We start from the raw sequence: 23,045 nt of genomic DNA on the forward strand, positions 1-23,045 counted from the left end.
GTATTTGCTTTTACCTCAGGGTTTATGGTGAAGACCTTGGTCTCCTTCTTCCCGACTGTAATGTTCCTGACATCAAACAGAAGAGTGGCAATCAGGTCATCCTGGGCCATGGGGTCCTCATCATACAGCTGCATCTCTAGAATGTTCTGGAAGGAACAGCAGAGGAGCTCACTGCCGGCTCACATTTCCACTTTTCACAAATGACATCACAGTTATTATTATTTTTTTTATATATTGCTAAACGACAGTAGTCACAACTGAAGTCACCTGAACTAAACAGTTCACATCTCCTGGAAACACAACTCTTCACACACTGTCTCAGAACAGACTCAGAGCAGAGAAACACTCACTGAGATAACACACACTGTCACTCAGAACACACTGAGACACACACACACTGAGACAACACACACACTGTCACTCAGAACACACTGAGACACACACACACACACTGAGACAACACACACACTGTCACTCAGAACACACTGAGACACACACACACACACTGAGACAACACACACACTGTCACTCAGAACACACTGAGACACACACACATACACACACACACACACACCGAGACACACACACACACACACAAACACACACTGAGAAAACACAAACTGTCACTCAGAACACACTGAGACACACACACACATTGAGACAACACACACTGAGACACACACACACACTGAGATAACACACACTGTCACTCAGAACACACTGAGACACACACACACACACACTAAGACACCACACACACTGAGACACAAACAATGAGACAACACACACACTGAGACAACACACACTGTCACTCAGAACACACTGAGACACACACACACACACATACACACACACACACACACTGAGACTCAGAACCAGAGGTGGGTAGTAACGAGTTACATTTACTCTGTTACATTTACTTGAGAAAGTTTTTGAAAAAATTATACTTCTAGGAGTAGTACTCTAGTAGGAGTAGTAAATCACTATACTTTTTACTTTTACTTGAGTAGATTTGTGAAGAAGAAACTGTACTCTTACTCCGCTACATTAGGCTACAACAAGCTCATTACTTTTGTTTTTACCTCTTTGGTATTCTACGCGTCATTGTTTTTATTCCCCCCCCCCCCGCGTATGCCTCATTTTAATGTTTTATTTTGACAGAGAGAGAGAGACTTCCGCTAAAGGCTCTACCACGTGACTGTGTTTCACCAATCAAACGTAGTTGTGCAGTCTCATCACGTGACCATACTCAATCTCAGCGGCGGGACGGGTTAGCTTTACAGCCGCAGCAAAACAAAAATGAATCAGAATCAGAATCAACCGTCGGCAGAGGCCAGATCAACATGTCCTGGATTTATTATTTATTACTCGGCTTCACCTAACCTAACAACCGCGGTCCCGCAAGCTGTGTCACGACCACTGACATATAACGCTGGCAGTGTTGTATAAAGTACTAGAAAGCAATACTTGAGTAAAAGTACAAGTACCGTACTAGAAAAAGACTTTGGTAGAGGTGAAAGTTACCTTTTAGAATATTACTTAAGTAAAAGTCTAAAAGTATCTGATATATTCTGTACTTAAGTATCAAAAGTAATTTTCTGATATTTAATGTACTTAAGTATTTGAAGTAAAAGTAAAAATGTTTTGTTTTTTTAAAAGCAAGCGGTTAGAACTTTTATTGTGTCTTTCTTATAGTAAAGCATAAAGCATATTCAGGGTTCCCATATCTTCTTAATCTCATACATCAAATCAAAATCACATTCTTTTCTAGGACTTTTCAAGAGCAATTCGCTTAAGTTCAAAGAACAAACAGCAGATTTTTAGAGCTGACATCAATGTACAGAAACATTTCTTGCAACACGGGTGTAAGACGTTATCTTCACCACTACCCTGTTAACCGAGATCACCACTATCGTCGGGGTGGTCGCAGGGCTCAACATAAAAAAAAAATCCCCACTGGCCCCCGGGGCCAGTAGATCAGAGTTTTGCTGGCCCCTTCTACATTTTTACTGGCCCTGAAAGAAATATCATTGGTGTGATTGGAAAAGGACAAAAAAGCAGGAAAATATACGCTGCACCTATGCTTTAGAAAATGGTTCTAACCAGCTAGCCACTGCCACTGGATGTTGTGCCATTAGCAGCAAAGCTAGACCAGGGGTCATCAACTACATTTTTCCAAGGGCCAGAATTTTTTTAAGCAGACACTCCAGGGGCTGGCCTTTCAAATAAAGAAAATAAAATTATACCTAATACCATCATGTTTGATATTTTCACTTTCTTACTAAATTAATGCTGCATATTTTGCTATTTTTTACATTAGTAAGCAAACCCCTAAAAACATGGAAAATCCATAATGATAACTAGATAGGCTACTTAACTAGAAAATGATCTCAGATTAGTCCTGTATGCCTAATTTGAAATAAGACAATTCTGTTGCTAAATAATACAACCGGCAACATCGTCAAGAATGAAGAACGCGTCATTCACGTGCATATTAAGTAGCCACATGTATTTGTTTTGGTCTTAAAATACATCCATAGGTTTACCGCTCCAGCGGAGAGGTGGCTCGTTTAGACAGCAGCTACTTTTACAAGAGTTTGTCCAAAGTTCAAGATTAGTTGCAAATTAAGACAAACAGTTAGACTACAAATGGACATCTTTCACTTTAGCTCGTTTGTAAAGTCGCTATTTGCAGAGTAGAGCTGTGTATGCACAGCGCGGTAGACGAGAGTGGACAGCGCAGACTGTAATATCGGTTTCTACGTGTTTCTGCCTGTAGAACAGGTACGTGGGTTATTGATAAGTATTGACTCTTTAATCATGGAGGTTTTATTGTAGGCTACCTACTTACAGTAACGAGTGTAGCGTTAGTTAATCTTCACCATCGGCGGTAAATAATCCTCGGTAACGTTTCCAGTCAGTACAGGTGCTGCGTGAAGTAACGCACACACCAGACCGCGGTGAAGATAGTTTAATATTTGACATTCGTCGGTTTTAGCGGATGTTACCTTCAATAGCTCCGTGTCAATACTTCGATTTCCCCCAGTTTCTGGGTATGTTGTAGAGCTTATTTAGACAGACGTTTCACACTTATTTTTAACTCAAAATCACCAAAAATGTCGACACAGTTTAGAGCGCAAAGAACTGAATGTCTGTCCAACGCGCTAGTGTTGACGAACTGACCGAAGAGCCGGTTAATTAACCCGACTCGTGTCACTGAGCCAGGAGAATCGAGTGCCATACGTCAATGAACCGACTCACTCCTGTTTTTTTCTTTCACTTCATTCGTGCCATTGGCATTAAATATATGTCAATGGTTGGCCGTTGTGTAGCTGGTATTCTTCTGCTACTGTGTGTGTTGTAATCTAGCTCATTAGCGCCTCCACTGGACTGGAGTGGTGGTGGTAGAATCAATCAGCAAATGAGCTACTAATGCCTAATGCCTAGACCCTATGCCGAACGAGACCGAATGTAACCGTGCAACCTGCCGGCCGCTCGAGTCTAATGTAACCGTGCAACCGGTCGGCCCGCTCGAGTTTAATGTAACCGTGCAACCGGTCGGCCCGCTCGACTCTAATGTAATCAAGCGGTGTCTTGGTTCTCGGCAAGTTTGAGTTATTAACCAAGCCTTGTTTCTGGTGCATCTTAGAGGATTGTGTTCACGGCAATTCACACATTATCGATGGGGAAGTACAGTACATCACATACAAATACAACCGTCATGTTATTTTGGTTTTTTTTGTTTTAAATTTTGGAAGGGGAGAGTTGGTTGATGGTTGGGAGGGGAGGCTGTTACAAGGAGAAGTCAGCGCACCAGCCTACTGAACGGGAACGTAGGACCGTAACCGAGGGTAGGCTACTGCATGAGTCTATGTAATCAAACGGAAGTCTAGGTTCTCGGCAAGTTTGACTTATCAACCGATAGCAGAGCCTTTATTTCGCGCATTTTAGAATTGTGTTAATGGAAATTCACATGCTACATTACCAAAGGGAAAGTATTAGGCCTATATCACATACAAATACACGTAATGTTATCTTGATAGTTATGTAAAATAGTAACGTACGACCACCCCGCCGAGGGCACTCACAATAGGCGTACTTAGGGACCGTCGTGAAATTGCAACTCCAATAATTTTAATCTTCATTAACTTTTTGGTTTTACAACATAGACATCTCAAACCACTTCCATTAAAGAAAGGGAGAGCCATTAAACATTTCACACTTGTGAATTAGTAAAAATAAATAAATGTAAATAAAGATGTAGGCTAATAGTTACCAATAAATATGGTAGTTTCAACCATTTTCTAATTAATGAATATATTGACATCAAACAACCTGTAAAATGTCTCAGACATCTTATCACAACTTTCACAGTTGTTGGTTTGTGAAAAGGTAGTTAGCAAATCCCATAGCATCCTCATCAGTGACCTTTTTTTTTTTTTTTCGCACTATAATCATCTCAACAGACAATTCATTTTCTCTTTTTATTGCACTATTTGCACATTATCGCTGTACATTTCATATTTTATATATTATTACTGTATATTTGTTTTTATTATATATGTTTAAAGTATTGATAATATATGTTGTTTTTATTTGTTGTTTGTATACCTGGAGTGGTAATGAAAATAATTTCCCCCTGGGATTATTAAAGTATTTCTGATTCTGATATAGTTTATAAATGCATATTTAAAGCTTTTCAATGTAATGGCTTGCTCATTTTTTAATATAATCACATCAAACCACCTGTAATATGTCTCTGGCATCCTCTCACAAATTTCACAGCTGTTAGTTTGTGAAAAAGTAGTTAGCAAATCCCGTAGCATCCTCATCAGTGACCTATAGTCTATAAATGCATATTTAAAGCTTCCCAATTTAATGGCTTGCTCATTTTTGACTATAATCACATCAAACCACCTGGAATATGTCTCTGACATCCTATCACAAATTTCACAGCTGTTAGTTTGTGAAAAAGTCTTTAGCAAATCCTATAGCATCCTCAATGCATATTTAAAGCTTTTCAATTCATTGGCTTCCTAATTTTTGAATATAATCACATCAAACCACCTGGAATATGTCTTTGGCATCCTCTCACAAATTTCACAGCTGTTAGTTTGCAAAAAAGTCTTTAGCAAATCCTATTGCATCCTCAATGCATATTTAAAGCTTTTCAATTCATTGGCTTCCTCATTTTTGAATATAATCACATCAAACCACCTGGAATATGTCTTTGGCATCCTCTCACAAATTTCACAGCTGTTAGTTTGCAAAAAAGTCTTTAGCAAATCCTATTGCATCCTCAATGCATATTTAAAGCTTTTCAATTCATTGGCTTCCTCATTTTTGAATATAATCACATCAAACCACCTGGAATATGTCTTTGGCATCCTCTCACAAATTTCACAGCTGTTAGTTTGCAAAAAAGTCTTTAGCAAATCCTACTGCATCCTTAATGCATATTTAAAGCTTTTCAATTCAATGGCTTGCTCATTTTTGAATAAAATCACATCAAACCACCTGTAATATTTCTCAGAAATCTTTTTACAACTTTCACAGATGTTAGTTTGTGGGGAAAAAAAACTTTGAAATACCATATCAATATCCCTGATCTGTTGGCTATTTAATGCATATTTAAAGGTTATTATTTCAACACATTTCTCATTTCTGATGGTGGTGGCGAGGCCGAATAGGGGCGGGGGTTTCATTTCCTTGTTTTGGTGCCTGGAGCATCGATGTGCGGGGCGCTGCGTTGCCGTTGGCTGGTGGCTGGATTGGACACAGTGGTTGGGGTGCTGGCAGCTGTGGAGTGTGGCTGTGTTTTCCTGTGGGGGAATCTGGCACCGGGACATGGCAGTCTGCGCTGTTCAGTTTTTTGCTGAACACAGAATTTAATATCCTGATGCGGCGTGGCCTGAGTACACAAGGAGGCCCTCTGGCAAGGTTGTCTTGTCTCAAAAGCACAACAGGTTAGCCTCTATGATGTGCTGTGCATTTTCTTTGTAAATATTTTTTTACACAAGTCATTTTGATAAATTGATAATCTTTAAATATGCATTTTATGGACTATAGGTCACTGATGAGGATGCTAATGGATTTGCTAAAGACTTGTTCACAAACTAACAGCTGTGAAAGTTCTGGGGGGTTGCCTGAGACATATTACAGGTGGTTTGATGTGATTTTATTCAAAAATGCGGAAGCCAATGAATTGAAAAACTTTACAAATGCATTTTAGAGACAATAGGTCACTGATGAGGATGCTAAAGGATTTGCTAAAGACTTTTTCACAAACTAACAGCTGTGAAATTTGTGAGAGGATGCCAGAGACATATTACAGTTGGTTTGATGTGATTATATTCAAAAATGAGGAAGCCAATGAATTGAAAAGCTTTAAATATGCATTGAGGATGTTACGGGATTTGCTAACTACTTTTTTACAAACTAACAGCTGTGAAATTTGTGAGAGGATGCCAGAGACATATTACAGGTGGTTTGATGTGATTATATTAAAAAATGAGGAAGCCATTGAATTGAAAAGCTTTAAATATGCATTGAGGATGCTATAGGATTTGCTAAATACTTTTTTCGCAAACTAACAGCTGTGAAATTTGTGAGAGGATGCCAAAGACATATTCCAGGTGGTTTGATGTGATTATATTCAAAAATGAGCTAGCCATTGAATTGAAAAGCTTTAAATATGCATTAAGGATGCAATAGGATTTGCTAAAGACTTTTTTGCAAACTAACAGCTGTGAAATTTGTGAGAGGATGCCAAAGACATATTCCAGGTGGTTTGATGTGATTATATTAAAAAATGAGGAAGCCAATGAATTGAAAAGCTTTAAATATGCATTTATAGAGTATAGGTCACTGATGAGGATGCTACGGGATTTGCTAACTACTTTTTCACAAACTAACAGCTGTGAAATTTGTGATAGGATGCCAGAGACATATTACAGGTGGTTTGATGTGATTATATTCAAAAATGAGCAAGCCATTAAATTGAAAAGCTTTAAATATGCATTTATAAACTATAGGTCACTGATGAGGATGCTATGGGATTTGCTAACTACCTTTTCACAAACCAACAACTGTGAAAGTTGTGATAAGATGTCTGAGACATTTTACAGGTTGTTTGATGTCAATATATTCATTAATTAGAAAATGGTTGAAACTACCATATTTATTGGTAACTATTAGCCTACATCTTTATTTACATGTATTTATTTTTACTAATTCACAAGTGTGAAATGTTTAATGGCTCTCCCTCTCTTTAATGGAAGTGGCTTGAGATGTCTATGTTGTAAAACAAAAAAGTTAATGAAGATTAAAATTATTGGAGTTGCAATTTTACCACGGTCCCTAAGAACGCCTATTGTGACGGGCGCGTTGGACATACATTCAGTTCTTTGCGCTCTAAACTGTGTCGACATTTTTGGTGATTTTGAGTTAAAAATAAGTTTGAAACGTCTGTCTAAATAAGCTCTACAACATACCCAGAAACTGGGGGAAATCGAAGTATTGACACGGAGCTATTGAAGGTAACATCCGCTAAAACCGACGAATGTCAAATATTAAACTATCTTCACCGCGGTACACACCAGTGACTGTGGCTGCAACCAGCTCGACATACGTTTTTACTGGCCCCGGGCCATCGGGCCATTGCTTATGTTGAGCCTGGTGGTCTACGATAACGGGAGGTCCTCCAGTAGGTGCTCATGCTTCCATGGCGGTTTCAGTTGTGCGTCCTCCTCCTCCTTTAGCAACAAACAAGCGCTGAAATAGAGCGCGCAGCGTGCGGAGCGTGCGTAATGCAATCTAGGAGCAGTGATTCGCCAAACCTCCCTTATTGCAGTCGCACACATTTCTTCTAATTTAATTTTTTAGTAACGAGTAACGAAGATGCTTAGTGGAAATATAACGGAGTAAAAGTATACATTTTATCTAGGAAATGTAGTGGAGTAAAAGTGAAAGTTGACATAAATTTAAATAGCAAAGTAAAGTACAGATACGTGAAATTTCTACTTAAGTACAGTGACGAAGTATTTGTACTCCGTTACATTACAACACTGAACGCTGGTTAACAACTAGTTCAATCAACCATCAGGGTTTCCCAATCTAGTGGCGCGTGTTCACATAAAAGAGGCGATGTTTGCACAACATGACCAATAGCCACATATTTTACATAAGAAGAGCAAACTATAATTCTACATAAATATGAAGAACACAGACACGGTTTTACAGGCAAAACCCAATACAGTCTCTGCTTCCTAAAACAGGAGGACAGCTGGCAAAAAAAAAAAATAGCTGACGCTGTAGCTGCCTACATCACAACGCTTATATCACTTATCCCCATCAGTCAGGACCAAGATCTGACCATAATTACACTTTTACTTTCCATAAACTGTAGTTGCTTTAGCCTATTATTTCAGTTGCAACCCTGGCAGTGGAAGCGATCGTGAGAGCAAATAAAAAATATAAAAAACATAATTCAAACCGCTGTGCACATTAAACACTGCTCAAGAAGCCGAGAAATAGCCAATATGTCATATAAATATACCCATCAGGGAATGTTAACGGGTTGTCGGTCTCTAAATGTTTTTTTGTATGAGCGCACCCCTCTCTCTCTCTCTCTCTCTCTCTCTCTCTCTCTCTCTTCACGCACCGAGCTCCGCCTGATCTTCTTTAAGAACTGTGACGCCGTTATCAATCGAGTAGGCCTATTGATTGGTCAGTAGGCGGTGCTTTTACACCGGTTGATCTCTAATCTCCAACATAACCTGCTCCCGACCAGGTTAGGCGTCCAGCATGAGTTACCACGGCGATTGAACCCGATAACAAGTGATCCACCTTTGTGATACAGAAAACCCTGGTGAACCTGAAGTTACCTCATTAACGCCAAATCTTGCTTCATAGTCCAGGCCTCTGGCCTCATAATGAAAGCTTGTTTACCTTAGTAAGCTCCATTACCTTGTTCTAGTTCTGCCTGCAGAGCCTGGTAAAAAAAGTATAAAGGTTTGGAAATTTGTGTTACTTGTGCTTATTTATTTTTTTATGTATTATTATTTTTAAGTACTTAAATTTACCTGGATTATTTTAATTTAGGCTATTTTGTAATTAATTAATTAATTTTAATTTATTTAATTGATTGGATTAAATGTAATTTGCCAAAAGATGATTATTTAGTATTTTTGTCTGTCTGATTGAATGCTTGTGTTAAAAAAATAAATCAGAAGTTACTCAACAGTTACTCATTACTTGAGTAGTTTTTTCACCAAGTACTTTTTTACTCTTACTCAAGTAATTATTTGGATGACTACTTTTTACTTTTACTTGAGTCATATTATTCTGAAGTAACAGTACTTTTACTTGAGTACAATTTTTGGCTACTCTACCCACCTCTGCTCAGAACACACTGAGACACACACACATATTGAGACAACACACACTGAGACACACACACATATTGAGACAACACACACTGAGACACACACACATATTGAGACAACACACACTGAGACACACACAAGCACACACACTGAAACACACACACACACACACACACACACACTGAGAAACACACTCAGAACACACAGAGTTAAAACACTAGCATCAAACACCAACACACATTACAAGCTGTTCATCTTTACACTTTCAATCATTTGAGTGACCTCACACTAATCAATAGTTTCTTTATAGAAAAGATCCTTTACATGATTTTATTTGATTTTATAACCAAATAATATTATAAACCATTAACTTAATACCAGTTTTCTAGGTAAACAAGAAGCAATGAAATCAGCAGTTTGCTTCAATAGATATATATTTTTATTTTGTATGTAGTAATTTACGTAATTGCTGGAAAAAAGTTACAAGCTAAAGGTATATAATAGTAACAAAGAATAGTGCGACTAATCCTGCCTCTCTCCAGCATCAGGCCACACGTTCTTATCATCATCACATTAGATGTCCTGTTGTACCTGTTTCTCTCAAACAGTACAATTGTTTCATTCTTACTTCTTGTAGTATATATAGGCTTTCCCTATATATATATATATATATATATATATATATATATATATATATATATATATATATATATATATATATATTCAGCATATGTTCACTTACTAGTCTAAAACAAGACACCCCCTTAGGCTTTCAGCTAAAGTTTCAATCAGCAGTGTTTGATAGGCACCAGACTGTGTTGAATGTGTGGTTAACAGTTCTGACAGCAGTGTGTTACCATCTGAACAAAGTGCTGTAAATCTACAGTGTTGTGCAGGTTGTGGTTAAAGTCATGGGATAAGTGTGTAGAGTTTTGAAAACTGTGTTCAAGCAATGAAAAACGAACCAGAGTCTGGTCTACATGAACTGCTGCTGTGTAGACTGGAGTTAGAGTTTTGCACGTGTGACTCCAGCTGTGCCCACTGTCGTTTAGCAATCAAAAATAAACTGTAAAAACCATGACATCACGTAATGGTTTATACTGTAACTGTTGGCTGTTACAAATGTAGGAAAAGGGCTTGTATATTATATTTGAATATTAAAGTACTTGCTACAGCAGTGAGGATAGGTTGTATTCTTATTTAAATATTAAAGGATAGATTGGGTGAAGTGTTTCTTTCATCATTGACTCACTTTGACATTGGTGGGGACCCTGAAGGTAAAGGTTTCATCCCACTGCGGGTTGTTAGTGTTTGACACAGTTGCTGTGCGGTAGGTTATTGCCGTTGCCGTGGGGAGAGAGAGAATGACATAGCAGTCCGATTCAGACCCTGAAACACAGAGATAGGAACATTACAGTAACACTTTTAGCTATGCAATGATAAAACACTGCATGTGTCAGTTTAATGTGAAACCTTTAAAATAAAGCAGGTGAGAATTATTTTGAAAAGTGATTGAATGTCATTATGAAACATACACAGCACAAATGATTTCCTTCTAAAGTATGTGAAGTGAAAGCAGTACTTACAGTAATCTCTGGACTGATGTGTTTCTGCTCTCAGTATGGTGACATTCAAGGTCCAGTAGGAGACCGCCTCCTTCTGTCGAATAAGCCAAAAAAACAAATCAATCATAACGAGACTCGGGCGGCGTGCACAGCTCGCTCTCCTATCAGGGTCGACCGTGTTCGCTGACACCATCCCGCCCCGGAAAGTGCAGCACAAGTCTTTGCTGAATGGAAGAGGGCTTGATAGAATTGTTTTTTTGGAAGTATCTTTAACATTATTTTAACACTGACCCAGCTGCAGTGGACTGTTGCTGACTCACTTCACATGAAGAACAAAGATTTAAAAAATGTCAATGTGGGACTGAGTGGTTAAAAGTTAAAATCCTGTATAACAGAAGCATTCACAATAGATAATGACGACATTTAGAGGAGGCTTATAAACAAACATTTCTCTTTTCGTCTGGAAATGGCTGATGTTTTCCTGTGCTGTATTTATTTGCCTGTCCATGTTGAATTCTATTCTACACAAATACAAAGACCACAATCAAAATGAAACTGCAAAAACTAGCAGTTATCATACTTGGTAATGTTCAGTTTTGGTTGATTAGATTAGATTAGATTAGATTCAACTTTATTGTCATTGTGCAGAGTACAAGTACAAAAACAACGAAATGCAGTTAGCATCCAACCAGAAGTGCAAAAAAAGCAGAAAAGCGCAATGTGATATTCAAAGTATAGACAGGTGGTGCATAGGCAGGACAAGAAATATATTGCAGTGTTATAACAGCAGAATAAATATGGCTATGTAATATGAATAATGTATGAACAACATGTACAGATACTGTATGTGCAATGTAGTAGCAGTGACATTATACTAGTAGTAAGAATACTATAGATATATGCAGTGTATTAAAAGAATATATAATAAGAAAAACAGAATAAATATGGATATTCTGAATTAACCATATAGACAGATATGTACAGTATGTACAGCTATGTGCAGTGTGGTAACATTATAAAAGTAGTAAGAATAAGTGTATGTGCAGGATGAGTAGTATGAAGAGCAGTAGAATATGGCTATGTATAGGTGTAGTTACAGTAAATAGCTAAATAAATAATCAACAAATTTGCACTAAGATAGTGCAAATTGGTTGGGGGGGGGGGGTAGCTTAGTAGGTTAAATTTCATTTTCATTTCATTTTTTATTTTTTAAACAGGAAAAGACAATCGGGCCTGACTCAGTATAAAACTGATTTTCAGCAGGTTCCTGCTCTGCAGAACATAAACACCACACACACAACAGAAACTCCTAGACAAAACAGTAACAAACACACAGACCAGAAGAATGAGCAACAGGGCAAAGCCATAAAGCTGACTCAATGGTCACAGGTATACCTCTCCATTAGATAGTGAGCAAATGTTAATTTAAATAGTCTTATTGATGTTAAAGTTCTAATGTGCTGTGGAATGTCATTCCAGGCTTTAGTGAGCACATAGAAAAAAGATCTCTGTCCATAACAGTTTCTAAAAGCCGGTAAAGGCAAAAGTCTATTTGTAGCAGATCTCGTAATGCGCTCGGACCTTGAACTGGGTTTTGGAACCAACGTAGACAGAGCAGCTGCAGTGTGACCATTTAAAATTAGATAATACAATTTTATCCCATGGCTTAATTTATAATTCTGAAATGTCAAGGCATTACACAGAGATAGTGCAGTACAGTGGTGAGTCCATCCAGCAAGCCTGACATGGAGCTTATAGGCTTTGTTATAGAGTCTTATTACTGGTTCAAGAATTTCATTTGTTGTGAGCAGGGCCGGCAATTGCTATAGGCGACCTAGGCGATTGCCTAGGGCGTCAAAAGTGTTGGGGGCGCCGTGTCGCCCTTAGGTCTACTTCCCATTAATAATAGAATTATGAATGACAAGCGAAATAAAACGTGTTTATTAAACATGATCATCCTAGGGCGCCCCCCTCAGTCACACGTTTACTTTTCAACCTTTCATTACGCAACGTTTCCAGTCTACGGGTCAGACTCAAACACACGGAGCTCTGAAGCAGACCCGTGCGTTGCTTAGTGTCCTCTCGCTGTAAAAACAGAGACGCAGGCAGCGGCACGAACGCGGAGCTGCTGCAGCGCGCTTCCCTGGTCTGTGCAGCTTCAGGTTATAATGGACGCACGCGCTCTGCTGTGGGCCTGCGCGGGCAGATGTGCCCCTATTTCTGCGTAGTTTTGTGTTTCCACCTCCGATGTAGAGCAGCGTAGCCTACAGCCTCTTCCCTAAACTGTCTCATTCAGAGACCAGGGTCCCAAACGGGGCTCTGTGTCTGTAAGGAGGTCTGAGATCTACCGTATCAACAGAGCAATCACGTAATGCACAGCAGACTATGGTGCAGGTGAATTATTTTCTGAAATATAGTGACTTTATTCTTGTAGTAGCCTATTGCATTATCAATTTATTTTTCTCACAATATCACAACTCCTCCAAACCTCAGAGAACACAGATGAGATATACTGTATTTTGAATGTGCACAAAGTTTTGAATATGAGCAGAAATCTTGCTCAAACACATCTGAAATATTACAGTCCAGGGGTTTATTAATTCATTAAAATGAATTCATATATCATTCAGGTGAATCATTTTAATATGCACGTTTAAGGTGTTTACTTCCTCAACAAAAGAAGCAAAAGTGGGAAGAGTAAATGATGCCTAGGCTACATGTGTGCTGACTCCGATATAATTAGAAACATCGATCCAAAGGAGAATTAATAGATGAAAGCAATACAGAATGCCTGAGAGCCTTACTGCAAAATATTCCATTATGTTTTTATATTTGGATTGTAATCTATGTTTCCCTTTAGATAAAGATATTTCCAGCATAAATTGATTCAGAAAAAGGTAAAAACAAAATGCAGGAAATTAAGTATTTCATGCTCAAAATTTTCAGGGGGTGGACCCCCAGACCCCATCATCATAATTCACCATGCACACAAATCTGGAAACAAAAAACTGGCCTTTGGGTTGCCAGACCAGTTATGATTAGACCAAATGTTGGTGCCATCTAACTTACATGGAAGCTAGAAACTAAAATGAACATACATTGCTACTCTATTGCTGATACAGCGCTGTGGAGATCTGGTAATGAAAGACTGGGGGGGAGGGGGGCGCAAAACTCAATCTCGCCTAGGGCAACCAAAGGGCTAGAATCGGCCCTGGTTGTGAGTGACCAAACAGGTAAACAATACGACAAAGTGGACATAATGATGGCATGAAGATAAATCTTTGAGACAGAGAGCAGCAAATATGGTCTAATTTTACTATAAACAAATAACTTTTGGTTTAACTTTCTGGTTAGGGTTTGGACATGCTCACAATAAGTGAGATGTGAGTCAAGAGAGACTCTAAGATACTTATAAGTGGATACAACTGAAAGTTTTTGATTAGAAAACGTGATGGGATTGGATGTGGATAAATGTCTCCTAGATGAGTAGAAGTACATGCATTCTGTTTTCTTGATATTAAGTGTTAGATGATTATCTTGCAGCCAGTTATGTAAATGCTGGAGATCTGTGTTAAGTTTGTGATTAATTATATCAATATTTGAGCCAGACAGAAAAATAACAGTGTCATCAGCATATAGCAGAGAGCTAGAAAAATTAAACACATGAGGAAGATCATTAATATACATAAGGAAAAGTAAAGGACCTAAAATACTGCCCTGTGGAACTCCCATAGAACACACTCGTGCTCTCGCTGCGATGTTACTAAGCCGATTCTTACAGTCTGAGATTTATCAGTTAAATATGATATAAACATATCTATTGTAGAGGAGGACAAATGGTAGGTAATAAGTTTATTTAACAAAATTTGATGATTAACTGTATCGAAAGCTTTTCGAAAATCTATGTATACAGCTCCGTAATCTGGCCCTTATTTAAAGACGCACGTATCTGCTCAGTAAAAAGCAGCAGAGCCGACATAGTTGACCGCATAGGTCGAATGCCATGCTGGTGATCACTGAGCAGATTATTGTATTCAAGGTAATTGACCAGTTGATTATATAATGCTTTTTCAAGTAACTTGGAGATAGTTGGGAGAATTGCAATTGGTCGGTAGTTGGAAACATTGGTTGGATCATCAGACTTAAAAATTGGGGTGATCTGGGCCATTTTCCACATGGCAGGAAATACTGATTGCCTAATACACAGATTAACTAAATGATGAAAAAGTGGTATAAGAGTACTGGCATGGGTTTTAAGAAAGATCTTATTTAGATTATTTACATCACAGGCATGGGAAGCGTTCAAAGAACACAAAATATTAGTTATATCATTTTGTGCAAATTCAGAAAAAGAGAATTGCTGAGATGCCACTGATACTGATGTGAGAAATAAAGGAGCAGTAAAACTAGAAGATAATTATTGTACAGATGCAATAAAATACTCATTAAAAGAATTAGCGATTTTATCATGATCAGAAAGAAGAGTACCATTTATGGATTAATTGTAAACTATTATTATGTTTTCACCAGTTATAGATTTAATTGTCTGCCATAATGTTCTTGGATTTGAAGCCGTTCGATTAATTTGATTTTCAAAATAAATTTGTTTTGCTTTGTACAATTCAAAATTACACTTGTTTCTGAGCTCTACAAAATTAAGCTTAGCTTCAGATGTTTTTAATAATCTGTAGGTTTTCAGATAGGAGGCCTTCTTTTTTAAGAGCTGCAAAATGTCTGGAGTTACCCAAGGTACTGTATTTTGCCTAATATGTATTTTACAAGCAGTGGTAAATTTTTTACGTATTGTCTCCACTCTTCTATGAAAATTTGACAGAACATGATCAGGATTTTGCACAGACATCTCATCACTCCAATCAGTATCAGCAAATTTGGCATTAAACTGAGACAATTTTGAATTTGGTACTTTTTTTAATATAATTATTTTTGTGACATTTTGGCTGTTTAAAACATTTCCTAATGACATATATAAGTGAGTGATCTGAAACTGCTGTGTTTATTACCACAGATATACCATACTTGGAGGGTTGATTAGTGAAAATAAGGTCCAAGATAGAATTTCGTGTTTTACCAAATCTGGTAGGATCTTTGATTAATTGACGAGACCAAATTTTATGGCAGTTGTTTTTAGAAGTTTAGATGAATTGTCAATCCAATTCAGATTAATGTCACCAACAATAACAAGCTCCTTTGTTTTAACAGATTTTATTAAGTCAGAAAACTGCAATAAGTATGCAGTTGGACTGACGGTTGGGGGTTTGTTTTTATTAAAAATAATAATAAATAAAAATTTAATTAAAAAAAAAAAAAAAAAAAAGGGGGGGGGTTGTTTTGTATTAATATTTTTAATATATATTATATATAAAAAAAAAAAAAAAAAAAAAAAAAAAAAAAAAAATATTTATTTTTTTATTATTTATATAATTATAATAAAAAAAAAAAAAAAAAAAAAAAAAAAAAAAAAAAAGAAACATAAATATATAATAATAATATTAGGGGGGGTTTTTTTGGGGATTTTTTTTTATTAATTATTTATTTTGGGAAAAAAAGCTTTTTTTTTTGAAAAAAAAAAATTAAAAAACAATAATATAATAAGGTGGGGAAAAAAAAAATTTTTTTTTTTTGAAAAACGGTTTTTTTTTTTTTTTTTTTATTGGTTTAGAATTAGAGCCTGGAATAACAGGAGGAGATTTAAATAACAACTGAGGTACATTCAACGTGTCTACAGGTTGTTGAAATCACTGCATGTAAACCCAGGCCCAGAGTATTATTAAAAACATGAGTGTAAAATCCCAAGTAATATAGAAAAGCAGACATAAAAGCATTTTTGCCAGGACCAGGATTAAGTTCAATATTTCCAATGAATAAAAGAACAGAGAGTAAAAGTCTTGATGAATACTGTCGGCACTTATTTACAATAGCGTCTCTCGTGCCCATCGGTTTCAACTTAAAGCCATTTACCCACCGGTGAAAGATGATAGCGTGGGTCGAAATGATTGTCCGTTCAAACCGGGGAACGATGTTGAGACTTGTCATGAGAGAAATTGTCACTAGGATGCAGAGTTAGAGTTCAGTAGGGTGACAGCAGCAGTAAAAAGAAGCTTCCTCTAAACCTGCTGGTACGGGTGTGAAGAGACCTGCGATGACTCCTAGAGGGGAGTGGGGTGAACAGGCTGTGGTTGGGGTGAGAACAGTCTTTGAAGATGCTGCACGCCTTAGGCAAGCATCGCTTGCCCTGGGTGTCCTCAATGGAGGGGAGTGAGGAACCAGTGATGCGTTGGGCAGTTTTAACCACCCTCTGCAGTGCTTTCCGGTCATGGGCAGAGCAGTTGCCATACCAAACTGTGACACAGTTGGTGAGGATGCTCTCTGGAACTAATGTGATAGTCACAGGTCAAAAGGTCAGCACTGCCAGCAAGGTTTGCTTTAAGTCAACAGCACAAAGCTGTGCATCAAAGCTTCACCTTCATGAGCCAATCCACTGATTTGTGGTCATGTCATTGAAATGAATTGATTTCAGTCAGAAATGTCACTTTGATAAATGTTGCCCCTAAGGTTATCTAGTTTATATTGATGACGTTCCACCTCCGGGATTGTTCAGGGGCCATTACCTTCCCCTTTCTTTGTGTTGGCGTTCTAAACACTACGGTGGATTTGTGAGGAATATGGTTAACTGCTCCTCAGATCTCTGCAGGGTAAATCCTGCTAGCTAGACTATCTGTCCAATAGGAGTTTTCTGTTGCACGACTAAAACTACTTTTGAACGTACCACCCAGTCTCATGGCAGTTCGTGATGGCATCATGAAAAGAAATACAATAGACCGTGATACCATCACGATATGTTGAAGATTTTCGTGATGCCCAATAACCGCTGTTTTAATCAACATCTATTCACCAGATCTTATCATGGTTTATATGTATTTCTTTTAATGTTATTATTTCGGTCTATTTCGGCCAGGGAAGCTAGATTGCTTCGTTTTTTATTGATATTTTTAAAACTATAACGCTACATTGATTAACATTTATTTAGATGTTATCATGGTATGCATTTCTTTATTTTAATAATATTATTTCGGTCTTATTACTAAATGTTACAGTATGTTGTAGTAGCTTACGATCGGCAGCAATCTGAAATGGAGTGAAGCCCATTCACGGTCGACAGCAGAAAAACAGGAGCCGAACATGTCCCCCCACCCACCCCGGAAGAACTACAAGTTAACCAGCTTTGTAACAGGTTCTGGGGTGCGTCTATAGTGGGAGTTGTAGTTTATAAATATATTGGTATATTTCTCATAAGTAGAAGTTGGTAGTGTAGAATTTTGGATACACCCTGGGGTTTTTGGGATGGGAACACACTGTCATCAGATTTTAAAAATCAAATCGTTAAATAGGTGAAAATAGCTTATTACCATATTTGACAGTGCTTACAGTGGGTAAACTTTGGTGACCATATCTACATGACAGCTAAGGTCCAGGGCTTTCTATAACAGCTGGTCCTATGTGTGTAGTACCTTCTATACCAGCTGGTCCTATGTGTGTAGCACCTTCTATAACAGCTGGTCCTATGTGTGTAGCACCTTCTATAACAGCTGGTCCTATGTGTGTAGTACCTTCTATAACAGCTGGTCCTATGTGTGTAGCACCTTCTATAACAGCTGGTCCTATGTGTGTAGCACCTTCTATAACAGCTAGTCCTACTTCTATAACAGCTAGTCCTATGTGTGTAGCACCTTCTATAACAGCTGGTCCTATGTGTGTAGTACCTTCTATAACAGCTGGTCCTATATGTGTGTAGCACCTTCTATAACAGCTGGTCCTATGTGTGTAGCACCTCCTATAACAGCTGGTCCTATGTGTGTGTAGTACCTTCTATAACAGCTGGTCCTATGTGTGTAGTACCTTCTATAACAGCTGGTCCTATGTGTGTGTAGCACCTTCTATAACAGCTGGTCCTATGTGTGTAGCACCTTCTATAACAGCTGGTCCTATGTGTGTAGTACCTTCTATAACAGCTGGTCCTATGTGTGTGTAGCACCTTCTATAACAGCTGGTCCTATGTGTGTAGCACCTCCTATAAGAGCTGGTCCTATGTGTGTAGCACCTTCTATAACAGCTGGTCTTATGTGTGTAGCACATTTTGTTGCTAAATGACAAGCCTTTGTTACTTTGTTACTGTTGAGGTTGAGACCTTTCCAACAATGTGTTTGATATAGTCCTACGACAGTTTTAAATTTTAGATATCATGGTGACCACTTTGCAGGCGATACTTTATTGTCCCCAGAGGGATATCTGCCTTGAGTTCAAATGCTTCACACATAACACTTGACATATTGTTTTATCATACAGCTGACATATACTTACAATAAAAAAACATAAACAAAGTGATATGTAGTCAGACTGAAGCACATCACACAGCAACAATATATTGCTCATCTTTCACAAACAGTGACAAGAGCAACACACAACCATAATGCATTACATCATCAAGCTATTGTAAAACCCCTGCAGCCTCAAGCAACATTATTTAAAGTTTTAATTGAGGTAGGTCCAAATTAGGCCTATAGTTTAGAAATATTTAGTTTACACTGGGGTACCCCATATCTTCTGCCAGAGGATAAGAGCTACTTTGCATGGAGAATAAAGATGGATCAGATCATATTCTCTGTGCTTGTCACATGACAAGCAAGCTTTAAATGAGATGTTTTTAAATATTGCCATGCTGACATATTAAAATGCTATGTAATGCAACCTTGTATAACATAAACCCTCTGATTCACTGTGAGTCTGCTCGAAATGATAACACACACTTTAACATGGGCCTTCCAGCCAAAGGTGTTGTCCATATGAACACCAAGGTGCCTCTAGGAGCAGAGCTGATCGATTGGTTCATCATTTTATTTTTTTTAAAGATTTTTTTTGGGGGCTTTTCCCTTTATTTTTGAAAGTGGATAGACTAGAAAGGGGGAGAGAGATGGGGGATGACACACAGCAAAGGGTAGCAGTTCGGATTCGAACCCCACACCGCTGTAGGACTCAGCCAACATAGGGCGAACACTCTTACTGGGTGAGCTAGAGGTCGCCCCGATTGGTTCATCATTTATGATCTCTGATACCCTCTGACGCATGTCACGACCCTTTCCTCAGCTTGTGAAATGGTTGAATGAGATTGTTGGCATGGCACCACAGGTCTCTATTTCAGCAGAATATGCTAAAGTACTGCAGTATGCAGTATAGGCTGAGGTAGAAGTGTGCCAAAAATGCTAAAACACATGTTGTATATGTACACATACGCATACAAAGCTATATACATCTTACTCTGTGAACAAAAACCTTTGCAACAATCTGATTATCTTTTTCATTTCCTGAAAAGGCTTCCTAAAACTAGTCCCTTCTTAATTTTAAAAGGTAGTCTCAGTAAAGGCTACAAAGGTTAGGATGGCTACAAGCTGTAACCACGGTGATTGATATGAGGATCATCTTCTGAATATAATAATTAATATGTTAGGCCTACCATAAATTGATATTTCAAAAAAGTAATACATTTAAAACAACTAATTATGCAGTGTGATGTTGAATCAAACTTAGTCCCACACATAAATATGCTCATGTTTTTTTCCCTTTAATCTTTGCTATTAATATTCATCAACTGAAAAATTTGAAAATTGCGTTTTTAAATAATGATGCATGGAAAATAAAATAAAAAATGCTTCTCTTTGTAAATAGTTTATTTTTAGTTTTTCACAACAGTAAAAGTCAAATCAAATGCCCAATAGTCAAACAAGCCATTAGGCTGTAGTTCTAAACACTCAACTGTAGGTTGTTTATATAGTGTATATATAAGGCAAATCAAAGTGCTTAGCATAAAACACTATTTTTCATTATTGTTATTTTTATTGTATAAATTCTCACGTACAACGTGCAGCAATCTTTCACAGACGCGGATCGGTAATTACTACGTCACTTCCGGGATATTCCGCTGATTTTTTAAAAGGTTATTACGGTGCATAACTTACTAGAACAAAACAGATCAACATGTTGTTGCTGGTGACAAAACCACAGATTAAATATATGTACATTGAAGCGATATTGTCGTTAAAGACCCGCTGATCGCTGTCCCATTCTCTGAAATGATTGTGGGATATCGGCTTTCAATGCATACAGCTCGGCTCATATCATAGCCTACTGTTCTGTCTTACAGCATACTGTAATATTTCACCGGTAATAAGACCGAAATAATATCATTAAAATAGAGTAATGCATGCCATGATAACATATAAATAAATGTTAATCGATGTAGCATTATAGTTTTAAAAATATCAATAAACAACAAAGCAATCCAGCTTCCCTGGCCAAAATAGCCCGAAATAATAACATTTTAAGAAATATAAACCATGATAAGATCTGGTGAATAAATGTTGATTAAAACAGCAGTTATTGGGCTAAAAATACCAATAATAGCAAAGCTGTATACAGCTTCTCTGCTGCAGCCTGACTGGCAGAAAGAGTCGTGATGTGATCACGAAAGATGCTTCCCATTGAAATACATTAGTTTAAAAAACGTGCTGATCATCACAAAAATCTTTAAAAAATCGTGATGGTATCATGATAAATAAATTTCTTTTCGTGATGCCATCACGAACTGCCGTGAGACTGGGTTGGAACGTACACATGTTCCACCAAAACAAGTTCCTTCTCGAGGCTATTTTGCAGAGGCACTGTCATTGTGTCCAGCTGCCCAAGACGATTTTGACCAATCACACGGACCAGCTGCATATTAAACCACAAAAAGCAGTGGAATGACCAAACCGATTCCATACCATAGTTAAGTTAGTTCATAGCTAGCTGAGCAACACCCTAGTGGTGTGCAATACTGCAATATATGGTATCGATCCGATACCAAATAAATACAGGGCTAGTAATAATTCGGTGTAGCATCATCAAATTGCTAAATCTAAATGCATTTTCATGAACTTTAAGTGTTTTGGGGATTTTTCCTTTGGATTATTAATTACTTAAAACCCAGGACATCATTTTCATATGCTTGTATAAATTTGCTGTGTTGCCGCTGTATCTTACAGCCTTTTTACAAATTACACAGCTTGCTGTTGTTTCATTTTCGGCCTGAAAATATAGCCACACAATGCTCCTCTTCCTCTCTACCATTCTTCTGCCGTCTGTGTGCTGCTGGCCACCACTAGGCCTGGCTGCTTGCTTGTTTGCCTGGCGCCACTGAGTCGCGTGACGGTACAACATCAAAACAAAAGAGGGGGGGAGTTGGAGCAAAGTGTGTCTGCTCCTCGTTGTGACAGGAGCGGCACTTGATAGCAGCGACACAAACAGACAGATACAAACAGCTAGGTCGCCTCGTTGATGAAACCGCAGCGGTGCATACTGGAGAGAAACTAAAACTAAAGTATCAATCTCATTACACTGATCTTGATCAATATCAATACCAACGTTGGATATTATCGATATTTGGATTGATACGCCCAACACTACAACACCCCCCTTCATTTTAAATGGGTTACTAAATGTGAAATTTTGTGCATATTGTGTTCATTTCACAAATAAAAAGTTATTATTATAGCCTTGTCTAGCCAATAAGACTTTGGTGTGTATGTAGAGACCTTACCGCTTGGAGGGGACTGACACCTTTCCTCCCACTACAAAAAAAAAACACAAAAGATTTCAAATGACTTTAAAGGCTACATATTTCAAACTAAAATCAAATTAAATAAAAGCAATGAACATGATGAAATAACAATAGTTACCTTTTCAGCAGCTTAAAAGCCATCCAAAGTTTACCCTTTGACCACAGAGGAGAGTGAAGGAAAATATGTGAGGATGTGAAACAAAATACTGCTGCACAACAGCTGCTGCAAGATTGTAATGATAAATCATATCCAGGTAGCAAACTAGCTGCAGTTTGTAGTGAACCAATCAGGACCTGATCCCTGTGTGACGGCAGCCCCGCCTGTGTGAGTCACCTCATCTCAAACAAGACTCAACAAGCCTTACACACCAACCAGTGCACAATGTTACCCTTACTATACATAGCAAGCAAAAGTACTACATT

The 23,045-nt window shown here is 37.9% G+C and overlaps 1 protein-coding gene across 1 annotated transcript in view; it reads right to left on the reverse strand.

Annotated features, from left to right (window-relative positions):
• The window catches only part of pla2g4f.1 (phospholipase A2, group IVF, tandem duplicate 1), a 45,154-nt gene extending 22,315 nt beyond the window's left edge, over positions 1-22,839 (reverse strand). Inside the window, exons 1-5 of the mRNA XM_039783516.1 lie at positions 22,741-22,839; positions 22,602-22,632; positions 10,973-11,045; positions 10,639-10,775; positions 15-146 (exon numbers count right to left, since the gene is read on the reverse strand). Of these exons, the coding sequence (XP_039639450.1) occupies positions 15-146; positions 10,639-10,775; positions 10,973-11,045; positions 22,602-22,632; positions 22,741-22,763 (396 nt within the window). The 5' untranslated portion in view covers positions 22,764-22,839. The remainder of the gene's footprint in view (positions 1-14; positions 147-10,638; positions 10,776-10,972; positions 11,046-22,601; positions 22,633-22,740) is intronic.
• Between the last annotated feature and the right edge of the window lie 206 nt (positions 22,840-23,045).

Source organism: Perca fluviatilis, chromosome 19 (genome assembly GCF_010015445.1).
Source record: "Perca fluviatilis chromosome 19, GENO_Pfluv_1.0, whole genome shotgun sequence".
NCBI lineage: Eukaryota > Metazoa > Chordata > Actinopteri > Perciformes > Percidae > Perca > Perca fluviatilis.